Here is a 25,532-nt window from a genome sequence, read left to right on the forward strand (position 1 = left end):
ATGATCTGCTAAGATGCCATTTCAACAGCTGATGCGTAAAGCAGGATGCAGTTGAGAAACTCAGTTACATGATAAAGATGCACATATTTACTAATCAATCTTAAGGAAAAAAAAAAAGTCTGAGCAGGCTACTGAGTCACATCATTCAAAAAAGTAGGACAAAAATATCACTGAATGCTGACCCCTACTGAAAATGTGCCACAGTCCCTCATTCTCCTTACACATTTCAGTTCTGTAATAGAATTGTACCCATAGAAATAAACCACCTCCATTACGGAGCTACGTTACTCAAAATCATTTCCTGAGCACTAAGCCTACAACATACAAAATTGTCAAGAACAGCTTAGCAAAAACATAACATCATATATGCACATGACTTTCAACTGATACAGTTAGCAAGCACTGAAACTCTGCAGGAAATGAAATACTCTAATAAAAAAATGGACCTTCGGAAAAGCACGCTTAAAATTTCATGCCTATTCTCTAATTGCCAAACAACTAGAGATGCCCATCCTGCAAGCTACTACTTTTAAAACTTGCCTGCTGTCATTCTGAGATAGGATTTCATTTATTTCACTTTTATAAAACTCCACTCCTCCTTTCAAATGGCCATTGCCAGAGATGTTCATAGTGAAAGGGAAGCAAAGCCCAACTTCTATGTTGCAGATATGAATGTAAAACTCATTAGTTTATGCAATATACCAGCTTAAATGTTCAAATGGATTTTACAGTAATGCTGCCTGATCTGACTGGACATATCCACCCAACCATCCATGTACCTCATCTTCTCTGAAACTTCATTTTGGGCAAACGCACGAAGAACTTTCTTTAAGAGAAAAGCCCTAGTTTCTGTTGCTTGTATGCATGAACCTGGATCCAGTCAGCAAATACTCTCGCAAGCATTCACGTTTGGCACACAGGTTTTTTTAAAATCTCAAAATCTAAACACAGGGAATGAAATAACAAAACCCAGTGCCAGATAACTGCACAAGTATTACTAACAAGCCGCTTTCAGGATCTGTTCTATTATTATTAAAGCAACTGAAAAGCTAGGTGCATGCAATGCTGCCCATCGCTGTTTTCCTGGGAAAAACAAAACAAAAACAAAAAAAACCCAAACAAAACCAAAACACCAACCAAAAAGCAAAGCCACTTCGATTTACTCCCCGAAGGTCTGGCCGGTTTCAAAGACTACTGAGAATCTATGGCCATGCTCAGCTCCAAGCGGAACGTGGAGCAAGAACAGGAGCGTGGCCCAGGGACCCCGCGGAGCAAACTGCCTCCCGGCTGGCGCGGCGGCGCTGCCCCGGTGCCGCTCGGTGCTGCTCCGGTGCTGCCCGCGCCTCCCCGCCGAGGCACCGGAGCGCAGCGGGAGGCCCCTGCCCCGCCGCCGAGGGGTCCCCGGGCAGCAGCCGCGCCGCCGGGGGGTGGCAGCCGGCCCTCCCCGCCCACGCGGGCCCGGGGGAGAGGGAGGTGAGCGGCGCTGCCCCGGGGGGCACCGCGGGGCCTCCTCCTGCCCTCGAAAGGGGAAGGAGGTCCGAGCGCGGCGGCGGGCCAGCCCGCAGCGTGCTGCGGGAGGGAAGCGGGGAAGGGGGAAGGGAAAGCTCCGAGGCGGGGAGAGCGGAGCCGCGGGGCTGCGCTCCCCGCGGGGCCCTCGGCAGCCGGGGCGCACGCACGCCGCAGGGGCACAGCCCGGCGGCGGCAGAGGGAGGGCGCGGGCAGGAGCGCTCCGCGCCTCAGCGCCGGGGCTGGGGGCTGAGCCGGGGCGGGCGGCTGCCCCTCACCTGGTAGATGGCGGCCCAGCTGGCGGCCTGGTCGAGCCGGTGGAACTCCTTCTCGATCTCCATGGTGGGGGCGCCGCGCCAGGCCTGGCCCCCCAGCGCCGCTCCCGCCCGCCGCTCCGGCAGCTCCGGCTCCAGCTGCTCCCGAGGCCGCGGCTGCCTGCTCTGCATGTCACCCCTCCCTGCTCCCCGCCGGAACTACGCAGCCCGCCCCGGCGACGCGACGTCCGGGGCGGCCCGCGGCCGCGGGGCCCTGCGGGCGGCGGGTGAGGGGGCGCGCGGCGCCAACGGTCTGTAACGGTCGCGGCGGGCGCGAGCGCCCTGTGGCGGGGCTGCGGGGCCGCTGCCCGGGCGGGCGGGGAAGGCGGCGCCTCCTTCCCGCCGGCGGCGCGCGGCGCTGCCGCCCCCTCGCCTCCCTGAGGCGGCGGTCCGGCTGAGAGCTGCTACCGGCGGCAAACGGGGCGGGCTCGGGGGCCTGCCTCCCGGTACCCGCGCCGCGGGGCCGCACGGACAGGTAGGGCGGCCCCGGTAGGGCTGACGGGCCGCAGGTTGGTGGTGGCGGCGGGATCTGGCTGAGGAAGCGGCAGCCGCAGCCGCTGGCTGTAGCTCCGGGGGCCGCAGGCTGGCCTCTGGTGGTCTCTGAGCCCTGCGGAAGGCCCTGAGTCACGCTGTCAAGCTCTTCGTCTGCGGCAAGAGAGTCAGAAAGTTTGAAACATTCTCCTGCGGCCGCTCGGTGTCAGAGGAAGGGCTGTACGGCTGGGCCGGGCCGGTGGCGGGTGCCTGGTCGGGCAGTGGGGAGTGCTGGACGTATGTGTGTGGGCTCACTTCGGAGATGGGGAAGATGCCGTCCCTCACGCTGTCGTCAGAAGATGGAGTTTATTTTTCGCTCTTACACAGTCTGCAGAGTGAAATGTATTTCTGTCAGTTGTCCTGTAGCCTTTGATTTAAAGGAACGTGTGGTGTGACAAGCTCCGCATGGAGTTTGATCATCTGTCCTGGGCTCTTGGGTTCCTACTCTGAAACAGCCATTCCTGTCAAGGTGCTATAGTCCTATCCCAGCAGGTAAACATTTGTGGTTCTATCCTACCCCTTTCATAAGGCCATTCATTTCCAAATGAAGTTCTAGCCTACAAATCTCAGAGAGCCAACATCTTCCTTCCTGAGCTTCAAGACCAGATGTTCCAAACATATGGACATAGTTATCCCATGTATAATGCTAGAGCATATTTTGTTTCCAAAGCGAGGAGCTGTACTCATGTCAGCCAGCTTCTGTTTGTTACATTACCATTTTTCAGGTTTTTTTATAGCATACTACTACTGAGGGCTAGTAAAGGCTTGGCATACCTGGTATCTCTGCAACATGAATACTGACCCAAATAAATTTGTGGGAGCAGATTTGTAGGATTGACATTTTTCATGCGTGAATTTGATTATAAATACCCTAAGTACAGCATGGATTGAAGACAGTGTAGTAGAGTTCTCAGCAGGCAAGGTTGTTGCTGTTGCTGAAGACAGAAGTATTTTATAGCTTAGCTGCAGCCTTTGCACCACTTGGCTGTTCCTGATAGAAGAAGCTTTTCCATTGTTTTTTCTAATCATTCTACTATGCGGTCTTTGGAAGAGGCTCCCTTGCAGTGTTCGGCCCCAGAATGCCACCCTGTTTAAGACTCCTTTATTAGGCTACAGAAGTGCAGATGAATGCTTTCTGAGAAGAGAGGACTAGTCAGAGATATGAGCTGAGGGCCCCAAAATTTTGGGGGAGGGTTAATAGTAGCACCCACAGTTAAGGCAAGCTGTGGAAAGCATCTTAATAGGATAAACGACTTAACCTAGGTAAACAATGAAACATTATTCTCTAGTCAGCTCCTGCATGTAGCATAGAAGGATTAGCAGATGGTATTAAACAGATTTTTTGCCTTTCTTACCTCATGGGCTTTCTCTTGACCTGATTTTTTGAACTAGTCAGATGCCATATTAGCCCCGTGAATGAAAGGGTTTCCACCTATGGAGACTTGCTTCTGTATTACTAATAGCAACAAATGGGGGACTGATTCTTCTCTCCCAGTCTGGCTGCACTGAGTCAGTATCCTTATCTTGAGTCCAGGTGGTGAATTTTTAACCTACTGGACATGGGGACATAATAACAAATGCAACAACTTTGCTGCTTTCCCCTTTCCCTGTTATTTCAGGGTCACAAATTATGAATGTATGTGGGGAGTCTTGCTGTGTTTCAGTGATTCCATAGTGAGAGATGAGGCATTACAATGACACCAAAGAGCAGTTCCTGTGCATGGCCATTTTTCATGCAGGCCTAAACCTGGTCGTACCTAGAAGTGGTCAAAGCCTGTGGTGCTACAGCTAAATGCAAATGCATGACTGCAGTGCATAAGCATTTTATGAAGAAAGCATACACTCTTCTATGCTTATGCCACCTGAGTGGATGTAATAAATAAAATCACTACAAGTTCTTCAGTCAGTGATTCATCAGAAATATTTCCTGCTAATTGTGTACTGTTGTCACAGAAATAACTGCGTTGAACAACAAAAACTCATATATTGCCCTGAACAAATTGATATTCAGCTGAAGATTTCACAGAGTAACTCAGAAAATAAGAGGCTGTAAAAATTGCCAGTCTTTCTTCATAAAACTCTGTCATAGTTGCAGTATGTGTGACCAGTAACATTGTAAAATGTGTTGGTCTGGTTCAGTGAATGATTTTATTAAATAACTGGAAACTTTGGAGCAGAGGGACTACATTATAAGTATTTGCTTTTACCTATATATGCCTATATTAAAGAATTAAGAAATAATTTGCAGCAGTGATACACATTGTGACTTCTGTTTGAGAAAAGCACAGCTAATTGGTGCATGTGCTATTGAATTATTTTGGCTTTGTTTTAATGTACAATTTCAGCAATAGTACATGCAATGACACCCATAGCTAAAAAGCCTGAGACCCTTACAATATGCAGTTAGATACTAGTTTATGTTAAATGATAAACTTCATCTCTTTGGCACCTTGTGGTCCTACAGCAATGTAAAGGGCACATAGGCCACTTCATGGAACCATCAAGTGCATTCTGAAGGTGAGAATTCTGAATTTCTCTTGCTAAGTAGGGAAGAGCACCCCATCTTTTTGTTTGTAGCAGTTGTGGTGGCTTGTAGTAATTTTTATTTCTCAGCTAATATACAATAGGCTCTAGCTACCCACAAAACGATGTGGAACAGTCTGGCCTTGGGTTTAAAATGAACTTTAGCAGAACAATGAAACTAACTCTATTATTTTTAATTCATTTGAAACCCATAAAATGACTTAGTCTAATCATATTAAAGTCTTTAATTTGCCTTTCTGCTAACAATATTCAGCATTTTGAGATGACCTAGTTTAAAACAGCTGATGTCATAAATCTTCATTAAAGTGCTTGCAAATATGATACATGTTGTTCCTTCACTGATTTTTCAAATGCAACTTTGTAGTTACATTAAGCCAGTTCTAACAGGCTGCATCTCCAGTATATAACTGGGAAGCTTGTCATTCACATTCAACACACTTAATGCTATTGCACTGTACATATTTGTATCTCTATTTAGCAGAAATATAATGTGTGAAACAGAGCTCAGAATTGGATCCTGTAATATGTCCTTCTGGTGTTACATCTTAGCCATTCCTTGTTCTGATTTTTTCTTTTGTGGTATTTAAGCATTCAGGATTGTTACTGTGGAAAGTTCGCTTCTGTGTTGATTTCCCTCTCACTACAGCATCACACAAGGCTGTAATGAATCACGTGTTACCTTGGTTACTTTGAAGTACCTGTAAGTTCATAAGCAATATCCAGTGTTTTGCTTCTGATTTTCTTCTGATGTTACCATCAGTTTTAATGTGATAAAATTATTCTTGATTTATATTACTTATGCAAGATCAGGATCAATCCAGGTATATTCTAATGGTATGATTTCTGCGGTTAAAATGTGCATTAGCTTGTAATTTTTTAATACTAAGTTTACATACACAAATTAATACTAAGGCTTACCTAACTTTAAAGCTCCCTTTAGAGGTAAGCGGTTAAGAGTGGAACTTAGATAAGAGCGTGCTTGGTAGAAACTCAGGATGAGAGACTACAACAGGAAGAAGCAGAAACAGGAAACTATTAAATATTGTAATTCATATACTTCTGAGAGGCTTAGGCATCTAAGACAAGGGCTCAGGAAAGTATGTACCTCTAAATCCACAGATCTGAGCCACCTTCTGGAGGGAGATGAACAAGCCAGACCACTTTTTCAATAGAGCAAAAATTTTGTAATGAATATGGATTAAGGACAAAATTACTATAGCCCAAGTCTTAGGCAACTCATCAGAAAGGACAGTTAGATTCTAGTCCTGCTGGTGGTGAATGTCTGTGCAAAACACTTTCAAATATTTACGTAAGGGATGTTAAAAGATCTCCACGCCAGACTCCATGACCTAATGGTCAGGGCACTGCTGAGATGTGAAAGATGTTTCCCTCAGGCAGAGGCAAGACTTGAGCGCAGGTCTGCCATATGCTGGTGTAGTAAGAGATCTAACCACTGAGGTATTAGTTGAAAGGCGATTCCCATCCACAGTTCCTTTCTTTGTTTTCAGAATGTGATCTGCTGGTGCTTTGAGTATGTCTTCAGGATCAGGTTTCTCAAGGAATGTGAGTGTGGAGAACCTATTTGTGAGCCAGAGGCTTAGATTAAAGAGAAAAGCTGATTTAAGCATTTATGTCAAAACTGAGGGAACTTTGTGTTTGCTAAGAGTTCAGGTTGAGAATTTTATACTTGTAGAATTAGGCTGGTGACCTAAGAGACCTTGTAATCTAGCAGGGGATTCATAATGTAGTAGGCACTGCACAGGGACACTGTGATAGGGTGCTGGTGTCAGAAACCATTCACAATTTATCAGAGAAGATGCAACGACATGACATGACTTGTGATGCGAACAGAGGTAGAATCAGTGTCGAGCTTCAGTCTGGCTTGTAACCCTCTATCCTTCTCAAACCAAAGATTAATCTTCTTGTATCTTGCATTCCTGATGCCCATCTCTTTGTGCCAAGATAAAAGAACAAGCATTTGCTGGAAAGAGGATGTTGAAATAAACTCTTACCAAAAATGTCACCAGAGAGGGCCAATTGAGAAGTTGAATTAATTAATAAATCTCAGTTAAAAAAACAATCATACACCCCACCCACCCCCAACAAAAGCAAACAACAACAACAAGAACCACAAAATTCAAAAATGTTTGCATAGTTGGATAGTTGGTTGGTGCTAGATTCCTCAAAAGCTATGCAGGGTAGGATGGTGGGGAGAGGGGTAGTATTTCTTCTGGTATTCCTGCTGGTGTCCTTATCCTGCAGTACTGAATAAGTCCCCAACACGAACAAGATGGATGATCCTAAAATTACCTGCCTCAATGGACAGCGAAGCTCTCAGTGATACGAAAGTCATATGGGAACTAATTAGAATTTTGTTCCTTTTGGAAGACCAGGAAGCAGGATGAGTATCTGTTTCTGCAGTGACTAACATCTTTTGCATTTAGAAGCAAAGATGCTTCAAGTTATTTCCTAACTGTTCCTTCAGATCAAGGGATGAGAATCTGAGTATAAAAGGTTTTAATAGATACATGTCTGTATGTCTAGTGAGAGATCTAGTTGTATACGGCCACCTTGGATCTGCAGTGCTCCAGCAAAATGATTCCTTATCTTGGCTTGTTCTTTCTGTGTTCATTCATAGAGAAAGATACATTAAAATATTTGCACACAAGTGTGTTAAACTATAGGGAAGAAAGGCTTCTTTGTTACAGCTCAGTATTGAAACTGGGGAGAATGCTTGCCATCTTTTTATATGAGGACAGCTTCTTTCCAAAACGTGTTAGGAGAGGTGGCAGCACTTCACTGTGGAGCAATCTCCCCTGTGAGTTCTAATCTATGGGAAGTAAGCAGACCACTTGACCTTGTTTCCTAATGACAACAGGTGATACTCTAGAGGCTGGACTTTGTGCGAAAGGGGAGATAAACTGAGCATAGTGGGAGCACAAGAGAGTGAGAAACCAAGCTGCAGTTTGTAAGTGTGAAACAGAAAACTTCATTTGATAGGCAGATATCGAAAATCCTTGCTCCAAAGCACTTCAGGATTGAGATGATGAGTGATGGCTTTAAACCCAAAGTGCTACGGCGTCACTGAAGTTCTGCTGCAATGAAACATCTTAGGTGACTGATGCAGTGCAATGTCAGACAAAGTCCTGGGTGGAAGGAGAAGAGCACAGCTAAGGAGAAGAGAGGCACGTGGGTTCACGTGCTTCAGATACCCAACGCTGCAGAGGGAATCAGTGTCATCGTGGGTGGCTGGGAAAGGGGGCTGACATGGAGGTGGCCTGCTTTGCTGGACCCTTTTTCGCCTAATCGAGTGGAGAGGAGCAACAGTCAGCAGGGGTTGGTTTCACTGTAGTTGGTGTATAGAGGTGGCCTTGTGGGGAGCTTTACAGAAACCTGACGGTTGTACATGATGGCTGGGAATTCAGCTGGACCAGGAACAAAAGAAGCTGCAGAGTGGGAAGTGAGGATGGATAATAGGGATGGGAAGGTGGTGCAAATAGAAGCAAATATATTTCTGATGGTACATGAAAGAGCAAAACTGTATTTAAAAGCAATGCCGATTTTCTGAGGAGCAGGAGTCACGGTCTGACTGTGCGGGCCAGCAAGTGATGTCACGCTTGTGCTAACGTTTTGGATGCCATCTACCGGCTGTAGGGATTTGCCTGCTGAGGAAGAGCTGAGGAAGGTCACTGCATTTGTACTTCGTATGCCACATATTTGTGCTAAATACACACCTCACAGGTGCCTGTACATGGTAACTGTGGGTCGTCCTCATCTTGAGTTTCAGAGGGATGACCTCGGCATGGCGGAGCAGGAGGCACACACGGTCCTGATGCTCGGCAGCCGCTTACCGCAACCTCACTGCGTGACCCCCAACCTCTTCCCAACCTCAGTGATGTAACTGGGCCCCAAATGGGCCCTCACAAAGACGCTATTGAGAGAGAAAATTACCTGTAGCAAGAAATGTATGCATCATTACAAGTAACCGCTTGGTGTCACTCTTTTCCAGGGTTAATGCTGTATGACGTTAATTGGTTTTAGTCCGAAGGTGTCTCCTGGAAGCATTACTGTAGACAGTTGGGTAGGAGCAGAGCTGCTCATGTAATGAAACAATTGTCTTCCTCTTTGAAATGGAGTGTTTTCTGTAATGATAATTTTATCAATACCCTGTGTTACTCATTGCACTGCCTCTGATTCTCCAAGGACGAGGCTGAAATTTAGAATCTGAGTAGATGTGGAATCTAAACTGTGGACAGAAGTAGTTGTGGAAGGCTGCAGCACTGCTTGTCATAACTACTTGTTTCTAGGCTCCAAAACAAAGCGCTAGAGCAATTGCTGTCTTCTGTTTGGAAACTATGACCATCATTTTTCATTTTATGAAAAATACAAAATTTAGCACAAAATTATTGTTGCAGCAATGCTATAGGGTCTCATGCGTAGATGGTCTCATGCATAGTCTGTTCCTTTCTAAATTAGGCTCTGCATGAAAGCAGGATGAAAAGACCATCCTTGACCCATTTAATCAAGTAATACGGTTCTGTTTTATTTTCCTTCAGTACAGGATCTTAAAACTGTTGGCGTATTTTTGAAGACTTTGCTGTGTTGATGGAGGGTTATTAAGAGTTGAGTCTAACTTTTACACTGTGCTTTTCCATTCCTCATTGTGAAGATGCACTTTTCCACTGGCAAAATATTTTAGTCTAAAATGCTTCTGCAGGGAAAATTGACCCTTGCGTAGTTTGTCTTGTTTTGAAAGGTTTTTTTTCAATGACTTCTGAACTATTTCCTTCTTGATAGGAAACAGTACAAATTAAAAAATCATCCCTATAACACAATCTAGTGATGACTGGGATAGAATAGCATAGGTAAGAGGAATGTCTGGATTGGAACTTCTGTAAGAAGGCCTGTTTTCATGACATTTCAAGTCCTGACTTGCAATGTAAGGAGGGTAAATTAATCTCTGGATTTATAGTTTCAATTGAAGCCAAAGGGGGCAATACCTGTTTATGCTAATGCTGAATTGGACTTGACAGGCTCCACGCTTTTGGATGCCTGTCCCAGTAGAATGGAAGGTCTTAAATAGGTCCAGTCAAGAATATAGGCTGAAAAGCCCCACTTGGGTAATAGAGACCTGTGTCCTACAAATGTGTCCAACTGTTTAATAGATATTTAGTCCTCAAATTGCACTCTCCACACAGATCTGGAGCAGCAAAACATTTCCTAACAGCCTATATGAAATTTATGATCTACCTTACAAAATACTAGAAGTTGCAAAATCTGCAAAACATTGCAGGAAAAAAAAAAACCAGAAGAGATTAAAAGCAATGCTAGTGACTTAGGTCCTTACAATAATGGAAGATTAGGTAACTGAAAAAATTATGTGATCTCAGGACACAGCCCTTCTTGCCCTTCAGAGACAAAGGCAGTCCCTCCCCAAAATAATTCCAACCTGTGTCACTTGAGGCACATTGCTTTTTCATCCCAGTGTACTCTGATGTAGAGTTTTTAGTTAGAAAATTTTCCAAAAGAACCTGGCACTTGAAAAGAAAATGAGAATCCAAAAGAAAGTGTGGGATCTTGTTACTTAGTCCACTTCATAAAAAAGGAAGGTGTTTGTCCAAATATAAACAGACATTTCATATCCTCTCTTCATTCTCCATAGTTCAATGCAACTTGATGAAGAAAGTTGCAAATATGCAAAATCGGTTATATGGAGTGGCAAGATATGTGACTCTGTGACATATTTGCTATGTTACCTGTCAGGCTTATTCTTTAGCTTTTAAGGAAACAGCAATCCTCCTCTGGGATTAGATAACCAGAATGCTGTTAGCAGAACTGGGATACCAAAACCTCTGCTTACTGCCTCTGTTAAAAGAGTAAGAATAACTTTTTTTTTTTGCAAAGTGCGTCAATTCACACTGAACTATCCTTAACAAATAATCTGTCAGAATTCTGCATGAAAAGGAAGGGAGGGGTATCTACCTATTTTGTGTACATTGAAGTTTCAACCATTAGTGGTTGTGTGATGAGATGTACCTGTGCAGGAAGTCTACAGCGTGTGTGCATGCATCTGTACCTTTTGCTGCTTCTGATATTTTTCGGCCTTTATGGGTTTTGCAGAATGTGTTTAAGGTTATTGTCATGCTGTGGCAGAAACAGCTAGACGTAGAAATTTGTAAGTCATAGCTGCTAAGGACCATGTTACCATTGGATGGCACTGTAGTCCTTACTGCTCATAGTTCTCACAGCCCTGAATAATTTTACTCCTCGTAAGAATTTTAGGTCAAGCAGCAACTAATAGAGAAATAGTTACTGGAAATACTCTTTTATGGCTAACACAATGTTAATAAAATAGGAGTTACACTTGCAGAGCTGGCTTTAGTTTCACAGCATTAGATCTTAGGAAGTCTGTGTTGAAATCTTGCCAGGTTGCTTAGTTTTCTAAATAAAGATTTCAAAATGCAATTGATTCTATCATATGGGACTTGGAAACTGTGTGCTCTCTACTATCATAAAAGATGTTATGGGTATGTTTTATGATTATAGGGTATTTTATCCCAAGGCTTTCACTCACTGTTTTATGCTTTAAGCAATGTTTTATATTAATGAAAGAATGCTTTCAGCAACCATTTCTTTAAATAATTCTTTTTCCTTACAGCAGATATGGCATCTCTGAGTTTGGAACGGCCTTCACCTATGTATCCTAGGGCTACAGAATGGGTGAGTGCTTAAGTCTGCAGACCTGTGGTCTTGCAAGCATAAATATTTTTCACCTTAAGTTGAAGACACAAATGTTCAAGGGAATGTCTGCAGTTAATTCAAAGTTGTGGCCGCTGGTTTTACATATGCAAGGAAGCATTAGTTTAAATTTGAGTTATTGATACACTATTAGTTTAATATTGAGACAGTTGTGTCATTGATATTGCTATAACCATAGCATGGCATTCAGTGCAAGCAAGCCAATTGCAAAGTTTCCTGTAGCATTTTCCAGTCTGTTCCGAGTTCCTTGCTGCCTGTACACTTAGTCTGAAGCTAAGTGAATTACATACATGAACTGCTGAGTAGACTTGAGGCTGTGTATCCAAAGGCAGTGTTTGGCAGCAGTATTGACCTAGCTTCACCTCCTTTGCCACCTGCTGCTGGTTTCTGTGGTATACCACCCCTTCAGTTGTGCCAGCCTGACTATTTATGCAGCTGCACTTGGAAATGGAGCTGGAAACATAACATATCTACTTTAAGAAAAAAAACCAAACCAAAACAAACTGCTAAGTTTTCTTCTGGGTTAGTTTTAAGATCAGGTCTCCAGTATAGTGAACCACATGGTTACATAAACAGTTTTTCTAGAACAACAGAATACATTGATGCTGGGGCAGGAAGATTACAGAAGACAAATATCAATACCATAAGCCAGTATTGCCACTAATGACTGCATCTTGAGACACCAGAACTAGATCTATGATTTCAATGATACACAGTAAACTTCTGTTTGCACACAGACATCTTGTGGTTGCACACAGACTTGATATGGGCTCTGACAAGCACAGTTAAACAGTTCTGAGCACAGCTCGGTGTTGAGCTTAATATTTATGACAATGCATGCACACACACACCCCCGCACCCCCCCACCCCCCCCATAAGTAAGATCACTGTAGAAACAAAAAATGCCTTAAGTGGAAAGAGGACCCTGAAATTCTTTTTACCTAGGAACGGAATGAGAGCTTTCTAGTTTCAGGTAAGCCCCTAAGTGGAAAAAATAGTGATAGGAAAATAAGATTACATCCATTAAAAATGGTATTTTGTTGAAACAAGTGTGACTATTTTCGTATTGTCCTCTAAAGACAAGTTATTTCCAGAGGCATATTGTATTTCTTTTGTAATGTGTGAGTTGTATTGCTCTTAATTGATTTCCCATAAAGGAAGAGTAGCTCAGGTCAACTCCTTTTTGCTTAGTCCAAGAAGGGCTCAATAGACCTGCTTGAGCAACTAACACCACATTTGGGATGATAGTAGGTAGATTTATACATTGTATTTCCCCAGTACTGTATATAAACAAATGTCTTTCAGCTGAAACATTTTTTCCAAGTCAGATATAGAAAAATTTTCAAATCTGGCCTAGTTTGGTAAGCAAACAAGCCAGAAAAATAGTGCTGCAGGGGAAAGAAACCTCAGTGCATGGTTGGCCTTGGTGACTATCTGCCAGGAGAAAAGGGACCTATGAAACTTTCTTCTAACGTATTATCTGAATCTTATCTGCTCAAACACTTCAGAGTTCAGGAAGAGCAGCCAAAGTCAATTTTTGCTTAGAGTATTTAAACCCAAATATAAACAGAAGGGAGAAGTTGTGCGTGTGCAGGAGGAGGTTTTGGGGTGGAGAATGAACAGGGTAGTGGGATTGGGGAGGGAATGTTTTAACTTACATTGATTCTTCTGATATCCTCTTGGAAATATGCACTGTTTTCTCAAATGACAATGAAATTGCACAATACATAACTGTGGTGGTGGAGGGCTGCTGGTGTGTATCCAGGGGCCAGTATTCTGTCTGACCTCAACAGGTAGATGAAACAATAGTTAGAATAAATTAGAGAACAGCTTTGTTGTCACTGTATGCTAATTATCTGATTCTACAACGCCTGAAAAATACCTTCTGAAATGTATAAAAGAGAAATTGAATTTTCAGGTCTTTGTTAATATTTTGAAATACTAACAAAAAAAAAAAAAGTGCAGCTTTGCTGACTGTGCAGTACTCCAAAGTGCCTGCAATCCTGTGAACCCTTACAGTGTGTACTGTTATGCTGGGTCAGACACAACAAAATCCTTAGTATTTCAAGGACATTTTGTGAACTTCTCCCTGCCTTGCTGTCTAAGAGGTACCTTGATGTTGCTTTCATCCAGATCTGTCTGATGATTGAGAGATTAGTTATCCACTCTGTGCTTCCACCCTCCCCACCTGAATCAGGTATTCTCAGCACAACCATCAAGCTAATTTAACCCTGTATTTAAATGGAAATGGTTGTATTTAAAGTGTAAAATTCTTTCAGTCTATTAACACCTTATTTATTGAATATAATGGCTTAGAAAAGCTACAAAGGCTGATGCTGTTGGAATACCTTGCTGTTTAGTGACTAATTACCACTGTTTTTCAGAGCTGCTCTGTCCCAAAGGAAGCTCCAGGAATGACTGTGCTTTGGGATGTAATTCCTCCCAACTCTGTTATATCAGTGCAGACTGTAAATCGTTTGGCATCATCTTTTATGATGCATCCCTGTCCCTTTTGTTATGTGAAATCTGCTCTGTGATTAAGAAAAAAGGGCAAGGCGCAAATCCATGCTTTACTGCTTCTTCCCCGTTGTGTGAATTGTACAGGATAGCATACAGAAATGCATTTTCTTGAACAAGTTTTCAATGGATTGAACAGAGATTCAAGAAGGAATTTGAGTTTATTTCAAATGTATGACATTTCCATGACAAGGTGACCCACTTAGTGGATGGGGGAAAGACTGTGGATGTTGTCTGCCTATATTTTAGCGAAGACTTTAACACTGTTTCACACAACATTCTCCTGGAGAAACTGGCAGCTCATGGCTTAGACAGGTGTACTCTTTGCTAGATAAAAAACTGGCTGGATGGCTGAGCCTGAAGAGTGGTGTTGAATGGATTTAAATCCAGTTGGCAGCTGGACACAAGGGGTGTTCCTCAGGGCTTAGTATTGGGGCCAGTTCAGTTTAATATCTTTATTAGTGATCTGGGCAAGGGGATCAAGTGCACCCTCAGTAAATCCAAGTTGGGAGGAGTGTTGATCTGCTGGAGGGCAGGAAGGCTCTGCAGAGGCATCTGGACAAGCTGGACTGATGGGCCAAGGCCAATAGTATAAAATTCGACAAGGCTCAGTGCTGGGTCCTGCACTGAGTCACAACAACCCACGCAATGCTACAGTCTTGGGGCAGAGCGGCTGGGAAGCTGCCCGGTGGGAAAGGGCCTGGGGGTGCTGGTTGATGGCTGGCTGGGCAGAAGCCAGCAGTGTGCCCAAGTGGACATACAAGTATCCTGGCTTGTATCCAAAACAGTGTGGCCAGCAGGGCTAGGGCAGTGAGCATCCCCCTGTACTTGGCACCCTGAATACTATGTTCAGTTTTGGGCCCCTCACTTCAGGAGGGACATTGAGGTGCTGGAGTGTGTCCAGAGAAGTGGTGGAGTCACCATCCCTGGAGGTATTTAAAAAACATCTAGATGTGGCACTTAGGGATATGTTTGGATATGGTTTTTTGGTGGACTTGGCAGTGCTAGGTTAATAGTTGGACTTGATGATCTTAAAGGTCTTTTCCAAGCTAAACCATTCTGTGGTTATATATAAGAGACAGAAATTGAAGCACTCTTACAAAATTAAAACATTGCTATATATTCTGTCTATGGTCTGTCTAGCAGCAGACAGATCCACTTCTGTTCTTATTTAGGAGCGTAAATAATCCGTATGTCATTTTTACTGCAGAATTGTGACAGTGTCTTGCCCACAGTCTACTTCTTCACATACCCTGTGAAAACTACAGTTGGGGCAAAACTTGCAGCTTGTGTATTTTCCAATATATTCTATACAAACTGACTACCCACAATTTGACTTTATATTTCATGAAAGCGGAATAGTATTAAAGCTTGGTTGGAACAGATCTTGAGAGGTAAAATTGCAAATCAGCTACAGGGATGTTTTTGCCAAATGTTTCTCTATGAGATACTCAAGCTGAGCTCTACAGAATGTATTGAAAGTGGAGAGGAGGAGAGTATGTTGAACAGAGTTTCTGGGAACAGAGTGCAGGATGTATCAAGGACTTCAAGATAAAGGTAGGGCTAAGCAATGAATTTCCACTCTTTTGCCTCTCATTATTTTCTTCCAGACACATCTTCCATTCACAACTCAGCACCTTGTAGCATTGATCTTCCATTATAATAGCCACAGGGGTATCTCTTTCTCCCCATTAATGTGAGCACCACTGAGAAATCAGTTGTGGAGAAGAATACTAAGGACACAAAGTGTGTTGGAGCAGGGAGTGAGAGCATTCAGATGAACCTAAATAGACCTAAATGGATGAAGGTTTCTCTGATATTCTCAGACATTCTATTCCAGTGTTTCAGTAGCTTCATTATTGGATATTTTCTCCTAGTGACAAACCTATGTATTTCTAGTTCTACTTGTAGCTCTGTTCTTGCAGAAGATATCTTTAAATGAGTATTTTTCCAATGCTAAAATGAGTGGAAGAATTAATCTGTATATCTTGGAGGATTTTGTGTTGCTAAGTGATATTCCAAAATTATTTTCATATGCTATTTTTACATTTTAAACATTTTAGAGCAGATACTTTGGGCATCCAAATGCATATGTAAAATGTCCATGAGACTGGTTTGCAAACACATTAGGAAGCTGAATGTTATTCTGTTATCTGTCATGTGTATGTATGGACACTAGAAAGTACCTGCAGTAGATGCAGAATGTAAGCACAGTTATGCCAGCTACATGTGTAGTCAGAATAATGAAGGAACAGTTTTATGTGCACTTTGAGCTTATGTTTGTGTATTAGCTTCTTTTAAAATCAGTTACTTTCTCTGGGGTATGAGACATCGAGCATACCGCATATGAATATTTTTGAGTGGTTTTGCTGAAGAATTAAATCACAAGCTCTCCTGATTTATAAAGAAAGTGAGCAGGGGTGAATCCCTCTTTTGTAACTGATAAAATAGCAGGAAATTGAACCAAACCAATTTATTCTGGTTCCTATGAAAAATATTGTCTGTGAAAGCATAAAAGCACTTACAAAATGTCAACATTTCACGCCTATCTGCATATAGATCAATATGAATGGGTCACAGTAACCTCTCAGAGAGCAGGTCTGCATGACAACCCAAACTAGTATGTATTTAAGGTTCTTAAAAAGCCACAAACCACCTTTAATCATGGAGTATCTGCTCCCAGCAAGATAATTTATATCAGATAAGTCTGAATGATCTTGTATTAAGATGGCTTCTTTTAACTTTGCATTGTAGCAGAAATATAACTTTCATCAATATAGACAGGCACACTTAATCTAGAAGTACATACTCTGCCTTGTGTGTTATTTTACTTTCGTTCTTTGTCAAATGTCTGTCTTTGTGATGATACTTTTAAAAATTGTTAACAGATACAAATGTAGAAGAAGTTCTCAAGTTTCATGTGTAATTATCATCACTGTATGCAGTAAGTTGTGCACATCTCCAGCATGGGATAATTTTCAAAAGCTATTTACTGAGAAGTTTAGAAGACATGTCTGTACCAGGTGCTGATATGAATAGTAGAGATGCCAGACTGACACAGGAGCATGGTGCAGCACACATCTGCAGATGTGTTATTTGGCAGCTCTAAATAATGTAATTTAGGTGTAGCAGAACTCCAGTAAATCCTGCCTTCCTGCCCCATTTCAGATTGCGTCACATCTCTCCCATAATTCAGCAATACTGTTTCTGGTTGGGGTGCTAGTGCTCTGTCACAAGTGCATAGTCTTAGCAGCGTAGGTACCCCTTGTGTGACATGCACATACCAGAAATTTCTTTGGAAATTAAAGATTCAGGCTCCTAAATGTTAATGCTTTTGAAAGTCACAGGGTAACTGCGTAGAACGTCTTTGCAGATCTTGTGTGGTGTATTCAAAGTCTGAATCTAGCTGGGAACTAAATGGTAAAACAAGTAAAAAGACCATAAAATACTGTCCAGTCTTGATGTCTTGGAAAGAATTCTTGTTACCTAGATGCATAGTCCAGTAATATTGATCAGATTCTATGAATCCTGTGATTTGTATTTAGCACCCTTGTAGTTTAATAAGGTGCCTGGAAAAGATTTATGTACTGAAGATAGCTTTACCTTCAAAATCTGAAATTAAATAGCAGTTCAGAAGAAACATGATTACTTGGGATTTAAATTTAGCTCCTACTTTTTGGTGTGTTAATTGAAAACTTAAATATGAAATAAATTGCAGAGACTTGGGTATTCTGGTTTGAAGGTGTTTCCTTCTGAAAGATTTTCATTTGCTACTAATTTCAATTTCATATGCAAGATCAGATTGAGCAAAATACTTGACTGCATCATATATACTCAGACTTAATAATGTGCCTTGCAGGTTTGCAAAGCTAATCAAATACCTGAAAATTAATTTGTTTATTCAAAGTGTAATACAGAATACTTACCCTAATTTTTTCCTCATCTGCCACGTTCTGCTATTACATATTAAGATACATTAAGTATTGTTAAACAGTTAAATATAGTATTCAATAAATAAGAAACAAGATGGAAGGATTTCTCTGTTCTCTTCCACCCAAAGGATCAAGCAGTTAAAATTATAATCAGATTCCTCTGAGTCTGATCTTTTACTCATGATGAAAACTAGCTCAGTAAACCCCAGAAGTACATGGGGCAAAAACCTGCCACAAATATAAATCTAATAGTTGTAAACAGTTATTGTAAGTATTTCTTATCCAACAAACTTCACATTTCTAAATGTTTGATAATTAATATTTCTCACAGCTCTCTGTAGTATCTCTGTTTAGTTAAGTGCTGTAAAGGCACAAAATACATCACAGTTAAGATGTAGTCATATCACCCAGAGCAGTCAAGGATCACCATGTCTCATAAATTGTTGTCTGTGTGCTGAGCTGCAGTCACTGACCATGAGGGCATTTTTAACCTGTGCCAATTCTGTAGTAAAATGTGTTAGAGTAGATCACTCTTAAGGTTAAAGTATTAAATTTTGGAGGTCTAGGGTCTAGTCCTTTTTAGTTATCTTGATTGCATTCCTGTAGATTGGAGTAGACCTTTAACAGAAAATGAAATGCAGGACCCTCTAAGGAATTTATAAAAGACAATGCACTGTGGCCATCCACATGTACTTCTGAACTACTTTTGGTTACTTAAATGGAGGGAGTAGTCATTTGCATGCAGCTACAAGGTTTATTTTAGTTGCATTATTTGTAGGACTCTAACAACTAAGACAGGAACTCCACGGGAGCACAGATCATTATCTCTTTGAAATTTGAAATGCACATTAAACTATCCAGAATTAACCAAAACTATGATCATTTTGAAGTTTTCAGGTTTCTGGTATGTGTATACAGACATAATTTTTGATACCTGCCATCTGGAAATCTCTGGTATCATTGCAGAGCTATGAGTGTCTGGTTTACATTTTGTGGGGTTTGTATATAGTATAGTATATTTTGCAAGACGTTTGCTGGATCAGTTCCAATTCTTTCTCCAAAGCTTTACACATAGGGAGATTACTGGCAAGACTGATGTTGATCCTCTTGCTAATGGGGACGGAGATGCAAACTCTCACCTCTGTAGTAAATATCTGACGGGCTGCCTTCTAATGCTTCATATAGAAAGCAGTTGCCACTGAGGCCTGTCCTGTGCTGTTATATCAATAAATTACATGTTGTTGTTCGTTGTTCATGTTAGATATTATTTAAAGACTTCAATGTCTTAAGCTGCTATGCAGTATTTGCTGCTTTTTCTTGTTGCATGTTCCATACTAACAGCTGTAATGTTATGATTACAGCAATATTGGTTCACATCTGACAGGATAGAAAAAAAAAGGTTCATTATGTCTTTTTCTTACTGAGTTTTTACGTTTATGTAGCTGAACCAACTCAGTAGTGTTACTCCTGATTTAAGTATGTAATAAGAATTGGGCTATTAAAGAATAACAGCAAGAAAAGAAAAAATATATTTTCCCAAAGGAAGAGAATGAAAGGATGAAGAAGGAAACAATGCTTAATTGGGTCCACTGAATGTGTACTTTGCTACAGAAATTTTGGCTCATGTGGCTTGCATTAAGCAAACAAGCTGCCCACAGGAAGAACCAAATGACACTGTTGGGTGTTAGCTGGCAGCTTGATCAAAATCAAAAATGAAAACATCCTTTGTCGCCTATAGATTGTGAGCATTTGATGACATAGTGCCTATGTCCAGTTGGGCAAAGAATTAGTGTATTGACAAGTGGAAAATCAGATGACATAGTGCAGAAATATTATTATCTATAAACTCTGTGTGTGTGTGCGTGCGTGCGCGTGTGCGTGTGTGTATAAAATCTTACAAACATATTTCTTCCAGCATAAAAGAGAATTGATGGATATCAGGAACAACTCATGAAATAGAAGATGTGATGATTTCTCGGTACGATGAGAAATTGTTTCTAAGATGCAAATATTCAGTATAAACTCTCTATGAAGGCCTTTGTTCACATTATTGTTGATAAATATTCTTTTTTGATTACAGAGGTTTTTTTAGTATCTAGTTAATTAACTAATAAAGGCAATGAGTTCCTTTTTTTTTTTTTATCTGTCTGTGCCTTTACATAATGGAATTGAATAATATTCATATTCCCTAATTGTAGGCACATCTTACAGTGCAAATACATAGTCAGCTTTTAACTACCTGTACAGAAAGAGATGGCAATTTAGAGCTAGGTGCATTGAATTGTGTTCCAATGATACTGTCACTCTGTGTTGGCAGTGCATTAAGTAAGGACAGATAGTTTCCCATTTTAGCCATCTAGTTGATTGTGCACAAGTCAGTAGTATGAATTTCCACCTCTCTTCTTGGTAATAAATCCAAAATTATTGATTCTTTTCCCCCATAATGTGCTCCCATTTGTGGCAGTTTTGGTGAAAATGAAATTGAGCTCTTATTAAAGGTTAGGAGACTTTGACAATTATTTCCTTACAACAGTAATTACTTTGTTCTAATAAAACTGCCAAGAACTCCAGAAGGGAAACAAACAAAATTCCTTTTGAAATGTTTTTTTATGACTGTGCATGGCTTCCAGATTCAGCAATATCAGATCAAATATTCATTTTAAAAATAAAATTTTAGGGTAACTATTTTACAATTGGTTTCATGGTCACTTCAGCTTTTTTTTTTTTAACAAGGAACTTTTAAGATGGAACAAAGGACTTCATTTTTGCTACAGCAAAGCATTTTTAAATATTAGAACATCTTTATGAGGTGAAAAATCTCTGCTGCCAGAGTGTAGTTTTAAATGCTGGAAAAGGCAGTTTCTTCACAGAAAATTGGACTATTTTTGAGTGAAGAAGCATGCAGATCTATGAAATACATTCCACTGTGTGATATTTCCATGAATCAAAAAAATCAGTGGGTCAAAGTTTTATTTTCCTTATCTAAAATAGAAATATATAGCTAAGCTTGTAAGAGGAATGGTTGAGTACTGGTTGAGAATTTTTTAGCAAAACATTCTTTGTATAAAAATGCTGTTTTGTTAGAAGAGAAAACACTTGTGGACATGTACTTTTAACATAAAAGTTCTGAGATTAGAATGGAATTTCTAGTCATCACAGTAAGAGAATGTAAGAAACTCTCCCAGTTTGGAAAACCAAGAAGTCTGGTAGTTAGTGCTGTCACTCACAACAGGCACTTTAACTTTTGTCTCTTGTATCTCAGAGAAGTGCCTTAAAGAAATAGCTGTTTGAAATGTGGCTGCCTGTACAAGAGTTATGTGCTTATGTTCTCTTGGAAAAAAATCGGAAGAACTTCAGTTTGTTCCAGTCTGGAACACTGTTAAATGTTGATACTTCAGGATTTTTCTACGATATTTTTTCCTGTCCAACCGTAAGTAGTTTAAATAGTAATTTAAATACAATGGCTTTTAGCCTTTGTACAGTCTTACTGTGCATCTTGGTTTCACTCTTCCTTCTTTGGGATATGTACATATTATGTTTGTTTTACATGTGTTACCCAGATGAACAATGCCATGGGATGCGTGACCCACCTAATGGCTTGAAATCCTGGCACTATATCATTGGTTACAATAGGTGGGGCTGTGTACACCCAAAACCAAAAAAATGCGTGTTTAGACAATAAAATGATTGGGGATTGTTTGTGTTTAGGTTTGCACATTCTGCACATAATCCCAAGTAAATAATGAAGAAGAGAAAATCCATTAAGTAAGTCATTCAAAATTTCATAGAACTTGTCAAATTAATGATTTCACAAGTGACATCCAACCAATTGTTTTTGCAGTAGAGCACTTTTTTAGGGATTAGAGAAAATCCAGACCATTCTCAGGCAAAATCCATCTGAGGTGAGGTCAGGAGTTTGCATTAGAGTGTAGAAGTCCAGATGATTGTGGAAAATGTTGAATTTAATAAGTTTTGTGAATTATTAATTTTTTTTTATTTTTTCACTCCTGTGAAGCAGCTTATATCAATATAAATCCAGGCAGGGGAGGAGTACATATATGTAAGACTGAAGACAGTTACTATTGCCCAAGCGATGGTAAATGCTCAGTAATGAAACTTTGGTCAAACAGAAGTGGCTTAATGAGATGCGAGGCCAGCAGAATACCTGTTACAAATTAAGAGATAAATCTGTAGCTGCTTTGAACATACAGTCTTTATTGCTCAAACTAAGAGCAGTCAATAAGAAGAATTTACAAAGGGGGTGGAAAAAGAATGTTACAGTTATGGTTTAAATGTTATGAGACTAGGAAACTTGTGTTCCACAACTACCTTTACTTTTGTCTTTATGAAATAACATGAAAATGATAAATACTTTTTCCACATCAGGTGATGTGGTCAGCTGTTTGGTAACTAGGGGAGAACACCAAAGGTGGTAAGCACTGTGATGCTTAACAGCTGAGCAACAGGAAGAGTTAACCTGCTGGGTGATCAAGTGTGGATATCTGCCTGTGTCAGAGAAGGTGCAAATCTAGAGCACCAGAGTGCCTCTAGGGCACTCTGACACATACCGAAACTTAGGTACATAAAGAGTGCCCAGGTGGGTTTGTGGGATTTTAACTCAGACGAGCATTTCTGAAGCCAGAATAAATTTCTCAGTGATCATATGACTGACAAAAATTCACTTTAATCAATAAATGTATAGATGTGGCTTGGCATAACTTATAGCTCACGTCATAGAGACTGTCCCATAACCAGGCAGGATGGAATTTTAGCAATATTCATTTTTATCAGCTGGCATAGTTAAATATGTCTATATTGCTACTGCTAATTAGCAGGTTACAGAGATAAAGAGAAGACTAAGATATATGAGAGATTTGTTAAACACTGGCACCCCAGTTGAAACACTCCATGGAACAGCTATCTGTACTTTGGGCAGGGCATTTTTTCCATGCAGAGTGGGTATGCTATTGTCCATATTTGTCTAATTTCAGCCTAAGTAGTTCCAGATTTCACAAAACACAATGTTGGTGAACTTTTTCCACTTCGTATGTCTCTAATGACTGGGTATACTCGGCAGAACAGGGTTTTGAACACTCCACTTACTAATGCTGTGAGTCTGATGGTCATGACCTAGGCCAAAAGAAATTGATGAAATTGGCTTCTGGAATGTACATGCAATGTACTGTGCATGATTCTAGTTTAGCTTCTGAAGGATGAACATAGCTGATTTCCCAGGTTGTCCTTCCTATTTTGAATTGAACAGGAATATAGTCCTTGAAGAGGCACTGAAATATAGAGTGCTGTCTGGTAGTGTGTGCTGAGCAGCCTCAAACTCCAATGTAATTGAAACTCCGTGTTTTCTGTGAAGAGCCCAACTAACAGAAAAGTGATTGATACCTGCATAAGAAGATTTTCTTGAGGATTAAATTTTCAATAACTGCCAAATAAAAATCCTGTTTTCCAAAATTAATTCCGCATTAGACTACCATAAGATTTATAGATAGTTCAGGAAATTCTGCTGTAAACTTCTAGAAGTCAGTGGCTGGAATGATACAACTTTGGGTATCAGTGACTAGAACTCTGAAAAGAATCAAGGAGTTAAGACTTTGGTGCTATGAAAATTCTCATCAAGACCCTAGTTCCACATTGTCAGCTCAGCAGTCTTTGGGACTGCTCAGCTAATTATCCATTCTGTGATTCTGGAACACTCATTTAAAATCAACACTGATTTCTTTTTTTCCTAAGGTGCTTTTTAGAATTTCAGAATGATTTTCAGAATCAGCATTCAAGTTTCTAACCAATTGTACAAGCCTGCATTGTATTCATGATGTCCTCAAAGTTCTCCAGGTACTGGATTGAGCCAAAATCAGTTTTAGTGCACTGGACATAAACTGTAGGCTTGGATTCCAAAAACTAGCCACTGGATGCCATGTACAGTAACTGAGTACTTGGGTGCTGAGTCCAAGAAATTCAGACTATCAAATTTCTGGACTGAAAGTAATATAATTTGAAATGTCAGTATTCTGAAGACTGTTATATCTTACAAGAATACTTCAATGGGTTTTTAAAATATTCACTGTATGCATTTGGTAAACAATTTGTAAATTAATAGGGGTCTACATCAGGCATACTTAATGCATTTAGATCCTGTTTCTAAATGTTCTCTTGTACAGCAGTGAATTTGATGAATCAGATACTGCTTTTGAATGGCACAAATATTCTACACAAAAAACCCTCTAAAGACACATTTTAAATCAGTTGCTTAATAAATTTAGTAACGCTTAGATCTGCATGTATGAACTGTGTGTTTAGAAATGAGCAAAATTAGGTTTTGATACACAAAATTAATAGTGTGGAGTGATTGGAAATTGTCCTTGTAATGTATGGAATTAAATGTTGTGAGGGAAACAAAACATAGTCAGCAATGAGTGTAAAACATACAGCTCTGGGGAACAGGGTCTGATAATTCTTTCTAGAAGAAAATTCTGCTAGGTTTCATCGGCCAATTTGATTACTGGTACAATGTAGTTTCACAAATTCTTAGTATCCGCTAAGTATTTTTATAGTACATCAGATTGTGGTCCCTACTCTTCAGCCAGTCTTGCCCCTGAAATTTCTTTACCTAGAATCAATAAGGAGAATCTGATGGGAAGTGCTTTATATGAGGGATGTCCTCAGCTGCACAGATCCTCAGTTTTACCGCAGATTGCTGGTGTCTTTGTTGGACTTTTCAAGGAATATAATGTCACATGACAGGGTCTGAATCAGAGTCTTATCTGTAGATCACAGGTTTAAATCTAGTAGTGACAGAAATTTTAATGGGGCCACTACTCAGCGTGATGTTGAAGCTTATTAAGCCTCAGTCTAGTTTCTCTTTAGCTTCATGTTATGAAAACAACCTAGCACTACAAGCCATAACAGTAATTTTAGTTCTTGCATAGAATTTTTAGCAGTACTTCTTGAAGTGTTTTGTAAGAGAAGTCATAAACATTAATCCCATTTTTAGTTAAAATCTGAATTATGGAGAGATAGAGCTCCTTCCCAAAAATCAGGCTGCTTGTCAGTGACAATTCAGAAATTAAGTGTAATTAACAAGCATCTCACTCCAGTGCACCACCCACAGGGATCAAAGCTCTTAAAAAAGAACTCTGAAGTGGAGCAACTTCTTTCAGTGTCCACTGTGAACTTGAGTCTGAACTTTCGGCAGACCCTCAAGATCCAGGAGTGCCACACTGGGAAACCTTTACTGTTTTCCATCAGGTGCGGTTTGGCGGTTGTCAGTCTGACATTCTAAATTCCTGTCAGCAACACCAATTTCAGTTATTGCTATCCAAATTTTTCCTAGTCTTTTCTGTATTATATTTTTTAATTTTTTCCACACTTAGCAGTATTTTGGAAACTTGTTGGCCTTCATTTTTTACCCAGCACC

General features: G+C 40.6%; 1 protein-coding gene and 1 long non-coding RNA gene across 9 annotated transcripts in view; one reads left to right on the top strand and one right to left on the bottom strand.

Annotated features, from left to right (window-relative positions):
• PTPN1 (protein tyrosine phosphatase non-receptor type 1) overlaps positions 1 to 1,989 on the bottom strand; it is a 45,940-nt gene extending 43,951 nt beyond the window's left edge. The window contains exon 1 of one of the 2 annotated variants that reach the window (XM_037401596.1): positions 1,785 to 1,989. In XM_037401596.1, coding sequence (XP_037257493.1) covers positions 1,785 to 1,952 — 168 coding nt within the window. In that variant the 5' untranslated portion in view covers positions 1,953 to 1,989. The remainder of the gene's footprint in view (positions 1 to 1,784) is intronic. The other variant, XM_037401597.1, reaches the window with a different exon arrangement.
• Positions 1,990 to 2,065: 76 nt separating this feature from the next.
• LOC119154259 overlaps positions 2,066 to 25,532 on the top strand; it is a 153,707-nt gene continuing 130,240 nt past the window's right edge. The window contains exons 1-2 of one of the 7 annotated variants that reach the window (XR_005106402.1): positions 2,066 to 2,843; positions 11,554 to 11,615. This is a non-coding gene — a long non-coding RNA (uncharacterized LOC119154259). The remainder of the gene's footprint in view (positions 2,844 to 11,553; positions 11,616 to 25,532) is intronic. The other 6 variants (XR_005106405.1, XR_005106401.1, XR_005106409.1 and 3 more) reach the window with 6 other exon arrangements.

This window comes from Falco rusticolus, chromosome 10 (genome assembly GCF_015220075.1).
Source record: "Falco rusticolus isolate bFalRus1 chromosome 10, bFalRus1.pri, whole genome shotgun sequence".
Lineage (NCBI taxonomy): Eukaryota > Metazoa > Chordata > Aves > Falconiformes > Falconidae > Falco > Falco rusticolus.